The sequence below is a fragment of the Aulostomus chinensis genome, chromosome 15 (assembly GCF_037954235.1).
Source record: "Aulostomus chinensis isolate RoL2024-O1b breed Wild chromosome 15, RoL_Achi_v1.0, whole genome shotgun sequence".
Lineage (NCBI taxonomy): Eukaryota > Metazoa > Chordata > Actinopteri > Syngnathiformes > Aulostomidae > Aulostomus > Aulostomus chinensis.
Window position 1 is genome coordinate 8865066 of NC_141334.1, and position 13614 is coordinate 8878679.

General features: G+C 42.1%; 1 protein-coding gene across 1 annotated transcript; it reads right to left on the reverse strand.

Moving 5' to 3' along the window:
* On the reverse strand, positions 1–13527 carry LOC147248521 (four and a half LIM domains protein 1-like). Its single transcript, XM_086225889.1, has 6 exons — positions 13395–13527; positions 3011–3190; positions 2743–2917; positions 2472–2641; positions 1752–1938; positions 1–1622 (listed from the first exon to the last, which is right to left on the reverse strand). Exons 2-6 carry the CDS (start codon positions 3164–3166, stop codon positions 1471–1473), a joined length of 840 nt encoding a protein of 279 aa, XP_086082015.1. The 5' UTR covers positions 3167–3190; positions 13395–13527; the 3' UTR covers positions 1–1470.
* Positions 13528–13614: the final 87 nt, after the last annotated feature.

A 13614-nucleotide genomic window follows, 5' to 3' on the forward strand; every position in this document is an offset into this window, starting at 1 on the left:
TGTTGGTAGTTTATTTCAATCAAGCAACAAATAAGACATACATTTTTATTATATTCAAATTCATTTTCCCCTTTAAAGCACTTTTTAAAAAAATTATAATAATATATCAAATGTGTAAAAATAAAGGTATCACTCACACTGACCAAGCTACAGAGAAAGAACACTCAGACCCCTGAACGTTTCACATGACTCTCACTGCTCCCACATTGTCATTTTTCAGCTGCAGCTTGCCACATTCTTCAGAGAAACATCCGTTTTCTGTTCATAAATTGTGAAGAAGCCCCCCCCCCCAAAAAAAGCAGGTTTAAGTCAAACTGGGCAAAAGGCAAACAGTTTAAAAATACTGAAAAGCAGTGACTTTAAATTAGGAGTTGTTCCTATGTTGATACCAAATGTTACCAGCAGAGTTTAAACTGGTGAATCAACTCTAAGGATTTAGCTGGGATATCCCAATAAGCATATACACAGGAAACCAGTGGTTTCAACAACATGTACTGGTTACACATACATCAAACAGAATAACGACTGTATATATGCCAGCATCTACGAACATGCAAGTTTGGGAATTGGAATTGATATCAGGATGAATGTTATTGTATCTGAACATCTCTGTTTTAAAAAATGCAAAGGTACAATCATTGGACAGTTGACAAAGAAAAAAAAACACGATATTGATCATTTACTAAAATAAATCTTATTATTCAGTCATAAGGAAATAGCTTCACACACATAAAAACAAGCCTTTTCATTTTACAAAAAAAATGTAACAAAATCGTGTCTGATTAATATTTGAAATAAAGTGATCAAGCATTCATTTTACAACTTTGAAAATGCAAGCTAAACTAGCTTCATGCTAACCCTTTAGCATACACCATGTTGAAAGCACTGACTCATAGCTAGCTAATAAAAGTCAGTGCGACCCCGTCTTGAGGAAGTAAACTGAATGTATTGCTGGAGGTGTGGATGTATATGAATTCCATGATCAGGTATACTTGCAGTACTGTGGCTTCATCTTGTATTTCTGGAAAATAATACGGGGAACTGAGCATTTTCACTTCTCAACATTATCATTGCACCTAGTTAGCTTAGCTAGCTCGTGGCATTCTGTGGACAATGGTTGAAAGCTTTAGAAACAACAAGCAGCTCTTTTCATAGTCGTTCATGTTTTGTTTTTTTTCATTTCCATTTTAGTATCATATGTACTTAGATACACGTCTTTCTAAAGACAACCAGTGAATTTGGTGACATATACTGTAAGACAGGACAACGTGAGTATCACTCAGCACAGTGTATGTGCTAGTGGCAGGATTAGCATGCGGCATCAGTCAGTCAACACTTGACACAAACCACTGTTTGGTGTCAACATTCCCAACAATTCATCCCCAATCTCCCCCTTTATGTAAAAAACAAAAACAAAACAAAAAAGTAACATTAAAAACTGGAAGTGACAGCTGATGACATCAGCAACTTCTACTTGTTGCCACAGTCGGCGCACAGGATGTCCCTCCCCTTGGCTACGAAGCGCTTGTTGGACAGGCTGAGCGAGCATTTCTTACAGTTGAAGCAGTATTCGTGCCAGGAGCTGCCCTCGTAGTTCACCACGTTCACTCCTTTACCGAAACCTGAGCAGGAACAAACCAGGACACTGAGCTTCTTGTTTGTCCCCCAGTGAATGATAGCAGCACATCTTTCTACTGGATAAGTTACTCTTAGCTGCATAAATTACTTTTGAATAAAAAAACAAAAGTAACCTGTGATGGGGTTTTGGCAGCCGCTGCATTTCTTCGCCACAGTGTTCTTGTAGCAGTCAACGCAGAAGACCTGGTCCTTGTGGTTGGTGAAACTGGACCCTGCCAGAGGATTTGAGCAGGAGGTGCACACGAAGCAGTGACTGTGCCACGGCTGATCCTGGTAGTTCACGCCTCCAGAGGTTATCGGCTGGACGCATACAGAGGGGAAGAATATGAGCGCTGGTGTTAACCTCTTTTTTTAAGTCTAATAATTAACTATCTTAAATGGTGCTGGGAGATTTGGGGGTAAATTCATCTAGCGATAACTGCAAAAGATGTGGCGATAAGCAGTACAAAGTCAACTTGATAGATTATCAAGACCAAATGGACCAAATTCTGTGACGAATACATTTGAAATGTGTGCGTCTCTACTTAAAAATACAGAAATGTGCTGTAGAGTTTACAAATACTTTTACTAAGTTAAATACCAAGTTTAAAAAAAAATTATAAAAAGAAAACCGTTACTACAATGTGTGCAGTCCTGTTCAAAATAACTGCATTGGGGTTTTTTTCTGCCGTCATATAATTGCACAGGCTGACATTGTGAATTGATGAATGACGCAGTACTAATCTAACAGCATTGTTAGAGTAAAATATAGTTTTAAAAAACACAAGTTATACATAAATGTTATTCTTTCCATGCAATACATGTGCAGCTCTTAGGAATGAGGGTGGATCCACCTTTTTGCAGCTAACGCAGTGCTTTGCAAACTTCTTGTCATAGCAGGGGCTGCAGTAAATGTCGTTTCCTTTGGAGAGGAAACTTTGAGATCCGATTGGTCGTTTACAATTGCAGCAGGTGAAACATTCATCGTGCCACGAGTTTGTTTTGTACTCCACGCTCTCTGTACCTGCAGGGGAGGAGAGATGATACTTGTTCAACTTGTTCCACATGAGTTTGGGCCAGTTTTCTTTTAAAATTTACAAATCTGTGTTTGCAGGTCAGTCCTACCAGCCAGTATGGGTTTGTAGCAGCCGTGGCAGCGAGGCGCGTCCTCTCTGGAGCAGCACTTCCCACACATGATACGGTCATCTTTGGTGCTGAAGGGCTCTTTGGCCAGAGGCTTGTAACACTTTCCACATCGGAAACACTCCTCATGCCAGTAGCGGCCCTTGTGGCTGAGCTCCTGAAGAGACAAGTGCAACATTCGATAAACCTGATGATAAATATGTCCATGTAGAAGTGTAAAGAAACCCAGCTGAAAGCCAATATCTCTCACCTTTGATTCCACAGAGATGGGTCGATGGCACTCGGCACAGCTGTTAGCGCAGAACTTGGTGTGGCAGCGGATGCAAACCGGCCTGCCCTCACTGCGGATGAACTTCCTACCGCCAAGGTCCTCCCGACAGTAGAAACAGTGGGAGGTGTCCGACATCTTCACTCCGAGGAAAACTCACACCTACAGCAAGAAGACAGCGAAGGTAAAATCCTCCTCATTTCATAGTCATCAAGGCAGAGGAGAGAAAAATTAAAGGGAAAAAAACCCATCTCTTAGTAAAGTGTGGATCACCATGAGCCACCAGGGTGGTTTGACAATGAGGGCACGAACATGTCAGCCTTCCATGTTGATATAAATGACATGACCCCCACCACGGTTATACTCCCGCCCACTAGATGGGGAAATTATCATCCTTTTTCACTCCTCATTTATTCTGGTTCATCTCACACCTGATTGAAGGACTGCACCTGGAGATTGGCTTTTATTTTTCAAATCTCTAAAATGACCAAAAAACTCATAAGTACAGCATTTTTGTCCAGTCAAAAGTCATTTAAACGCACTCACTTCCTTAAGCTTTACCTCTCATTGAATGCCACCAATAACAACCACGTGAGGGCGCTGTTGGATTCTAGACGTTTGTCCTCTGTGCTCCTGAACACTGGCGGTGAAATAATTGCTTCAGTTTGTCCTCGCCTACTTATCAAAATTGTCAACCTTCTTCAGTGAATATTTCAACATCTGCAGCAGATGTTTCGGTTTCCTCTGTGAGATTTAGAGGGAGTGAGATGAGATCCAGGAACATTTGCTCACTCTGACTTCATGGCATTCTGAGCTGAATTGCACAACGTGTGGAAGAAAGTAGGACGAGGCAACACAAAACCTCCGAACGGAGTGTAGAAATTAGCACTGCTGTGGCAGATTAGAAGCCTTTAGTTTCTCGCTTTGATGTTGACACTGAAACGTGAAACCATAGCAACCAGATGCACATGCATGTGTTTCTGTGTGCCCACCTGTGTTTGCACAGTGTGGAGACCACACACACATCGGTATTAATACATTGCCCCCGTCTCACACATCTCACCTTTTATCCAGCTGATGACAGGTTACACAACTGATTTGAAAACAGTCAAACAGGCAGGAACACAGATTATTTGAGCAACAACATTTCATACAGAGACTTGCCAAAGTATCTCACTTTCTGTATTTGAAGTTTAATAATTAGTCTGACTTGGGGGTGTCTGAAATACTTTTGAATTATTGCATACAGAGAAAAAGGGTGATTTTTAAGCTTTTAAATAACATCCATCCCTCCATCCATTTTCTACTGCTTATCCTGTTAAGGTTTACGGGGGGGCTGGAGCCTGTCCCAGCAGCCTTCAGGTGAGAGGCAGGGTTCACCCTGGACAGGTCGCCAGTCCATCCCAAGACCAACACATATAGACAGACAACCATTCACTCTCACAGTCACACCTACGGTCAATTTAGAGTATCAATCAGCCTCGTCCTCTCTTGATGTCTTTGGACTGTGGGAGGAAGCTGGAGTACCAGAGAGAACCCACACAGGAACAGGGAGAACATGGAGACTCCACACATAAAGACCCTGTGTTGGAGCTGGGGCTCAAACCCAGAACCTTCTTCCTGTGAGGGCAGCGCTGACCACTGCACCACCGTGCCGCCCCCTTTTAAATACCATTTCATATAATGGTTTCGGTGTTAAAACCCTAAAAAAATTGTTTCTTTCAAGACCTTTTTTTCTTACTTTAAATAAGAAAAAAATAAATTCTGAGCCTGTGCTTTGTATTTATATATTTATTTTATTTTTCAGTTGCTACCTACTGTGCAGATTCAAGTTTTCATTCAGAACAAATGATACACACATTAAATGTCGTTTAGTGAGAAAATAAGCTACCCAGCAGCCTACAGAATGGCCCAGACTTGACCTACATTAAATGCTTCACACATTATCTGTGTTAAACCTGTAATAACCGAAACAAATAGAACACAACCTGTGATCAGTCGTCTGTGTAAAGAGCGCTTGATAAGTACTAGCACACTTTTGTTTCAGTCCTGTGTCCTGGCTTGTACTTCATCATGGTATTAATAGTTGTACTTCAGGAAAAGCTCTGAATACCAAACACTAGCAATGTCTCCAGTGTCCTTATGTGCTGAATGTGATTTAAGTTTAAGTCCCATAATTGTCCCTTAAATGCACCATGTGTATAAACATGCTAAAAACAGATCCAAAATCACCATGTTCGTCCCCACGAGTCCGATCGCAGGGCTGTAATTACTGAGGTCGGGATTTCATGAACTAAATCACCACTACACAAATACACATGTTGGAATGCAAACAGGAAGAGATGGCTAAAATCTGGTCATCCACTTATTTCACAAATCAAGTTCACGTTGGCCACGTTAGCGCGCACGTGCAGAATCTCTGTCAAAGACTTGTCAGCGTTCCACATCTCACCACATCAGTCATACCAGGCATTCCTCCATGAGTTCTCCACATTTTCGGAACACACACAAACACAGACTCTCACACACACACACACACACACACACACTCCTCTTACATGGACCACTCCCTAGGAAACCACCAAACCCTCAAAATAAAGTGTCGGCCTCCTGGTTGGAGCAACGTGCCAGCACAGATTCATGAGGAAGTCCTGGTTTAGCTCAGGATGGAGTTAAAACTCGAGTTTAGCCTGGGCATTACAAACAGCTGACATCCCCTAACATTCTATGGGTTTCTTCAAAGAGGGTCATGTAGTTTTTCCTTTCTGCTGATATGGATGGTAAAATAGAGAAATACTGCACTACTGTGACATGAATAAAAGAGCTCTGCTGTGCCTTCCTCCTGCTTGTGACTGATCTTATGACCTTGACCAACAGCAGCTGTATTTGTGCTGCCGTACTATTGCTAACAGCGAGCGTTACACAGAGTTACCAGCAGTGAGAGTCTTGTTGTTCTCTTTTTCTCTTCATAGTGTCCCCCGTAAATGTAATAATTTCTGCGCTGAGAATTCTGAGGGAGCCAGTGGCGCCTGAATGCATCACTACTAGCTAGCTAGAGTTTTAAGTAGTCAGCCCAAATTACATCGTGCACAGATGGACGTACAGAGTTCGGAGGAACGTTTGTGTGTAAAATCCATCGGCCACTATTGAGATTACACCCCATATATACTCTGGCTAGGTGATAACAAAAGAGATTTTAAGAGACCGCTTGTTGGCATATGATGCGTAACCTGACTGACCACACGAAACAACAGAAGCAAATCACGTCTCTCCACCCCCCCCCCCCCAAAAAAAAAACCCCACATAAGGGCAATGCAGAAATTTAATCTGGTCTGGGAATAAAACTAATCAATCTCCATTTTTGGACACATTGTGTTAGTTGTAAATGTATTTGTTGTTGTCTTGTGAGTGTGATAGTAAAACACGCCCATGTTCATAACACTGATTAAATAACCCCAGTGATGGCGTCACCTCAGCAAACAATGAAGCTGCAAACTTTGGCTGACTTCATGCTGAGTGTACATCCATCATCCTTTCAGTAACCTGCTAATCTTTGATTTATTAATGGGAAAACAGCAGCTGGTTAGTTTGTTGACTGGGTGTTGCACCTCATCCGTCATCACTAGAAGATAACGAGGCCAAGGTAACACTGCTCTGGTATTTACCTTATTCATCTCTATCTGGTTTACTCACTGACCTTCCCTAAACTAGAATTCATTCATAATTTACTGTTCTTCATTTGCTTCTTTTATCTAAAACCTGACCAGGCACATGTAGGCCACAGCAGCATGACGTGACGTGCAGGTTAATAATGCCATCAGCAGCATGAAAGTCTTATCTGATTAGAGCTGAACAATAGCTGACAGGAAGCGAGCCGGCATCAATGCAGGTCGGGGAAAAATAAATCAGGTTTCACTGACGTCACCCGCCTCCGAGGACGCTGCTGCTGCATGTCTTAACTTCACTTTTCTGCCATAAAAATTCTTGCTGCGCCATAGCGTGATAGCACATATACAACATTTTCTTGTAAATACAAAACATCACCATCGAAACGGCGACTTGTGAAATGAAGCCTTGTCGTGTAGCACAGACGAGGCCTCACTGCTGCCAAGGACAATATTTGGTCTACGCCGGTGTTAATCACACTGGTGATATGAATATAATCATGCAGTTGGATTTCCAAAACTTGTCTCCCATTTCGGGGCAAAACATTTGACATAAACTATAACATTTTAGTTTGTTTCCAGTAGCCAGAATGGATTATTTGTATTTTAATCAATATATCAGTTGAGTTAAAGCGGGATGCAGCTTTTGGCGGTATCTTTCTGGACGTGTCATTGATTAATCATCCCGATTCCCTGAGTCTTTGCGGGACTCTTCAGTTCAGGAAATCATCTTGATTGTTTTTAAGATTTGTTATCCAGAAGGTCCGTTTTGGATGTAATTGTCTATCAATAGCTCTGGGTACACGTGCAAGAATTGCTACACAAACTTACTCTGCTAACAGACGTCGATCAGTAGACGTATATAAGCGGTTATTTAAACGTCTAAGATTAGACGTCGATGTATAGACGTTTTATGTGTTAACACATGTAAATATGCCCTCAATTGTAAGAGTGAAATGTTTTCTTTTTGTTTTGTTACAGAGGCAAACCTATGTTGAAGCAGGTATTAACTGATGGACAATGATAACAGCCAATAAAATGCGCTGGAGGCGACACATGACATGTGTGTGTATAAATTAATGGGTGTGTCCAATAAAACCTCACTGAGAGAGTGAGTTGTTCCAGTCAAGACGAACTAATGCCCCGCTGTGTGTTATTCCTCTGTTATTATTCGCAGTCTCTAAAACAAATGAGAGCATAGTCTGATCAAGATTGAGGCCGTGTGTTGTAATTGGAGGGATAATTACTGATTACTAAGCTCGCTCACTTACACTGCTCTGGATTTGTGATCTGGAGAACCTGTTCTTCATGGTTGGGAAGAAAGCTTATCAACAGACTGCTGATGCCGGGCTCATATTCTGCATGTGAACACCCAGGCTGAGCCGTGTGCTTCTTAATGGATCCTTTAGAAACTTTTTGGACTCTTGTAACCCCCCCTCATGTCTTCTTGTGTTTGTTATTATTTCTCTGTAGTTTTCCAGTAACACTTTTTTGGTAAAATCTGTGAAACAAAGCTGCTGTTTGTCATCTAAAACTACTGAATGGTGGTCAAGTTGCAGGCACACTGAGAAAACCTCACGTATGGGACAGAAAAATAAAGAAAGATGGAGGAGAAATGAGCTGTGACAAACATGGCCAGACATCCTGTAATAGTGTGTATTTCAAATCGTCAGCATGTACCCGCCATCTGTGCGTGTCTGTCTGTGTGTTGGCATGAGCTTATCACTGAAGAATGTAGTGGAAAACTGAGAAACAGGAAGTCTCCATCAGACCGGTGAAGTTGGCACAGTCTGGCCAACCACACAAACACACACACACACACACACACACACACACACACACACACACACACAGAGTTCATGATTTAAAGTACTGACTTCTGTCTGTGTGTATGTTCATGTCTCATTGATGCCCACATTAATGACATTAGCATAAACCCAGGATGAACTTGAGTTTAATGCAGGCGGCAGGCGCCACGTGACCCGTTTCCATCCAGACTTGTCCGTACAATCTCTCATCTACAAAGGAATTTCCTGAAAGTTAAAAAATAGTACAAATGTAAAAAAAAAACAACAATCCAAATAATGTTCGTTTTAATTGTAAGCTGCAGTTTAGTTTGAACTTTCCCCTCAACTTGTGCTCTTAACCTACATTTACCCGTGTATAGATTCAGAATACATAATTAATATCTTGAACTCTGGTGTCAGTGGCGACTCTAAAGTTCAAGTGAGGTCACTCATTGTCTAAAATGTCTGTGTGAGTGACAATGACAGAACGGTGGTGTGGTGTTTTTTTTAGTTGGGGTGTGTGTGTGTGTGGGGGGGGGGGGGTGTTCGATTGACTCAGGCATGTTGTTGCTTCGAGAGCTGATAATTCGGTGTTTGGTCAAAATGATTGACAGTAAAAAAAAAACTTTTGATTCTCTCAAATTGTTGTTGACATCTTATTTTGTATATTCTATTAGCCTTGAAAATTTGTAGTGTTTTTGTTCAAAAGTAAATCCTGATTTTTCACATAAATTTCTTTCCCTATAGTTGAACAATTAAATGAATAAACCGTTGCAGCCCATCCATCCATCCATTTTCTATACCCCTAATATGTCAAGGGTCATTTGGGGGTGCTGGAGCCTATCCCAGCTGACATTGGGCAAGAGGCGGGGTTCACCCTGAAAAGGTCGCCAGTCTGTTGAGCCTTAAATCATAAAACTTTTGAACTTTAAAAATGGTTTAAACTGGAAGAATGTTCAACAGTAAGTGTCTCTTGTTAATAGTAGTTATGAATCAAAATGAATCGTTTCAGTTGTGGCCATGACAAGTTTTCAACTGGCAAAAAGGGGTTTGATACTTTGCAGATTTTTTTTTTTAAACATTTGTATATGAAGCAATGAGTAGTTTGTAACTGCAGATACACAAATTCAGGTATTATTTTCTATATTGGGGCACCACCCCGGTGAAGTGGTCAGCACTGTTGCCTTGCAGCAAGACGGTTCCAAGTTCGGGCCCTGTTTCGGGCAAAGGATCTCTCTGTGTGGAGTCTCCATGTTCTCCCTGTTTCTGCGTGGGTTCTCTCTGGTACTCCAGCTTCCTCCCACAGTCCAAAGACATCAAGAGGGGACGAGGCTGATTGATACTCTAAATTGACCGTAGGTGTGGCTGTGAGTGTGAATGGTTGTCTGTCTGTTGGCCCTGTGATGGATTGGTGTCCTCACCCGAAAGCTGCTTGGATAGGCTCCACCCCCCTGCAACCCTTAACACTATAAGTGGTAGACAATGAATGAATGGATGGATGGATGGTATCTGTATTGGTATGACATTGTCCTGTTTTCACAGGATTAGACAAAGAGGATCACCTGTCATGGAGGTGTATTCAAATCACAGGTGTGGTGTTGAAAGCTGTCCACTCAGGATCAGATCACCTAGGACGCGTGTTCCCACGAGGTCAGCACAGAGCCTAACAGTCTGCAACATCGATTCATAAGAGAGGGAGCGTTGAAGTTGCAGTAATGACCGAATGAGCTGAAAGAAACGCCTCTGGTTCAGTAATGCCCAGCAGCACCTTTCATATTACACATCATCCTTCAAATAAATGTCAATATAAATGTAGTTTAGAGCAGCTTCAAAGGTGACTGTATCACCTTACCACTGCCCTACAGCAGCAACGTGACTCCAGTCACTCCATCACAAAAATAACAAATTGACTTGAGTAGCTCATAGCGAGTCTGGGTTCAGCTAAACATTTGTACTCCACATCAGTCGACCAAGTCAGATACTTGTTGTATTTGGCAGCAGTGAGCCACATTCCAGAGAGTGGAATAAAACAGATACAACGGATCGGAGTCGTGTCGAGGGAAGCTAAAGAAACTCAGCGTGTCGCACCACAACAGCACAGACATGATGGTTTTACCAGAAACTGCTGGTTATCTGCACTTAACCCACTGTACTGGCTGTGCTGCCTCTCCTCCTCCACTCCTTCTTGCTTCTCTTCCTTTTCAGATCTCATTTCGCTAAGTGAGATGTCTTTCAGAACAGCTGACTAAACTTAATGTAGCTGTGTACCACCAATTTGCATTTCCATGAATATCATGGATATTTTCCGTCTGTGTGTGTGTCTGTGTGAGTGACCCTCCCCTCAAAGGCACGAGCTCAGTACTGTTGAAGGCCTATAACTACTTAAATGCTAAAAATAAAAGTTACAATGGTTATCACCTTTAGTGTTTAAAGAAACACTCCAACTACAAACCTATGCAATTATAGAAGCCCTTCTCTCCTCTGTGTTCATTAGATAGCTAAAAACCCATAGAGACCAGCTGACCACTCGTTAGCTTAACACAATGAATGGAAGTGGATGGGAGGTCTTAGCATACCTCTGTCAAAAGTCATCGCATCGAGCTTCAAGCTAAGTCTGCTAAGTGACATGAGCTAGTAGTACCAGCAGCACACCTGAAGCTAGCATGGTAGACAAGGATGACCACAAAGATATCTTGCACAAGGAACCAACTTTGCAATGTAACACTGCAGCTAATAAATTAACTTGTTTGATTTTTTTTTTGTCTGTATGTACCACTAACTTGTGTTATTGTCTTTGCTTGCACCAACTGGGCAGCTCAGAGTGCAGCTAATGCTAGCTAGTGAAACAAAAGTGTGATATTCAGAGGTTTGACTTCTTACCAATTACCAAATGGGTTCAAAAGTGAACCCAGAATAAACCTATCAGGCAGGCTTTGTAAGCGCTGTGTCAAATCACTGCGCCCAGTCAAGAAAGTAGTTCCAAACATCCATCCATTTTCTACTGCTTGTCCTGTTAAGGGTCACGGGGGGCTTTTCGGGTGAGAGGCAGGGTTCACCCTCGACGGTTCACCAGTCCATCACAGGACCAACACATACAGACAACCATTCACACTCACAGTCACACCTACGGTCAATTTAGAGTATCAATCAGCCTCGTCCCCTCTTGATGTCTTTGGACTGTGGGAGGAAGCTGGAGTACCAGAGAGAACCCACGCAGGAACAGGGAGAACATGCAGACTCACACAGAAAGACCCCGTGCCCAAGCCAGGGCTCAAACCTAGAACCTTCTTGCTGTGAGGCGACAGTGCTGACCACTGCACCGCCGTGCTGCCCAGTTCATTGTGCCAAACATCTGTCTGATTATACATTTACATTATCTTTCAATTTATTTCATAGCCATTTCTATGCACTGTGCTACTTCCATGAATTAAAGCAAAAACAATTTTGGAGAAAAGTACCTTTGACTTTTGACATGGGTATGCTAACCTTCCCATCCACTACCATGCATTATGCGTAGCTAGCTAGTTTTCAGAAGAATGCTGGCATGTTCCTTTAAAACAGGATAAACTTAGAAAAGCGACACATAAAAGCGAAAAACAACCAGTTTGATGAATATCACTTTTACAGTCCAATATTCCAGTTTGTTCTTTTCGAACGTGTAACATATTTTCTTGTAAGTTTTAAGTTGCAGAAACACAAAGGGATCCTCTGACAACCGCTGGCTAATATCAGGTCACACATCAGAACAGCTTTAAACAGCTTGCAGGTTCAGAGAGTTCCCCTGAGGAGACCTCATTGTCTGACTAGTGGACTGCATTGAGAAAAAAACAACTATTTTCCACAAGAGTTCAATGAATCTGTATTTTATTTATGATCTTATTAAAATCACAGCAGGCAAAACCCAACAAGGAGTCACCATGAAGTCAGACAAACTATAAATTTATGAGGGTTTTATGGTGCTGAGCTGGTACTTATTTCTTTAACATGCAGGCACCAGCACTGTCTAAAAATTCCCCATGGTCCTCAGGCAGTTAGTCACTAGTCTGGGTCTCAGTGTATTCTCTTTGTGCAATAATGTGTTTGCTATTACATGTAACTACGTAAAATACTAATAGGAAAGGAAAACTGCAATGTTTTTTGGGGGTCTGTATCACAGTGTTTTGTGTTGATTGTGGTCTTCCTCTCTCGGTCTGCTGACTTTGAACTGTTAACATGATATTTTTCTTCCTATAAACATTAACAGCTTACAGTTCAACTCCCGAGGTTTTGGAAGTTACACGGGATTCTGACTTTACCTCATGACTGGTTCCAGCATTATGATAGCTGCTTGAGCCAACACATGCACACACACACACGCGCGCACACACACACACAGGACAATGAATAGCTGAACAGGAATTTTAATTGACCTGTGATGCATTTTTTTTGCCTCAACGGTTCCATCACAGAGTGAAAAAAGGGGACCTCCTAACTGGAAACAGATTTCAAGAGAAGCCCGGGCTTCTACAAGTCAGCATGTAACTGTAGCTCACACACACACACACACACACACACTCTTACAGAAACAGACAGACAGACAGCCAACGCCCCAGACAACTTTAAAACTTGTTTCCTCTCCGGATATCAAAATATTAAGTCTGTGTGAACTCATAGTGAAAATGTTTGACTTTGGCGCAGATAGCGTGCTTTTTTAGGTTAAGTGTGCTCACTGCGGACGTGTAGGCGGCAAATCTCAGCTTTCATTTACATCACTAACTTTACACCTTAACGGGCAGACACTGAAAAATAGTTCAAGGTTTACCTCATCCAGCCTGCATTTTGTACAAAAACTACAAACAAAATAGCTGTGTCTAAATACAAGTCTTAAACGCACGAGTTCCGGACGTAAGCAGCGGTCCTGGTCACCAGTCTTACCGGGTTCAGAGTGATGGTCCCAGGCGTGGATGCGAGGCTCCCTCCGGATAGTTAAGAGGCAGCGGTGCTCCGCTTTAACGAGACCCTCAAGCTTTATAAATACTCCCCTATGCGGTTGCGTCCAGTTGATACAAACAACCAGACTCAGACCGGAAATTTAGTAAACCTTCAAAACAAGAGCATGCAAGATGTTCTGGAAGGTGTAGTTCACCTTCAAAAT

What these genes read in the sequence shown, in the direction of transcription:
- LOC147248521 (XM_086225889.1), bottom strand. Translation starts at nt 3,166, where the DNA reads ATGTCGGACACCTCCCACTGTTTCTACTGTCGGGAGGACCTTGGCGGT. An exon ending in CTACAAACCCATACTGGCTG is followed by an intron (nt 2,642 to 2,742) that starts GTAGGACTGACC and finishes CCTCCCCTGCAG; the next exon opens with GTACAGAGAGCGTGGAGTAC. An exon ending in ACTGCGTTAGCTGCAAAAAG is followed by an intron (nt 1,939 to 2,471) that starts GTGGATCCACCC and finishes GTATGCGTCCAG; the next exon opens with CCGATAACCTCTGGAGGCGT.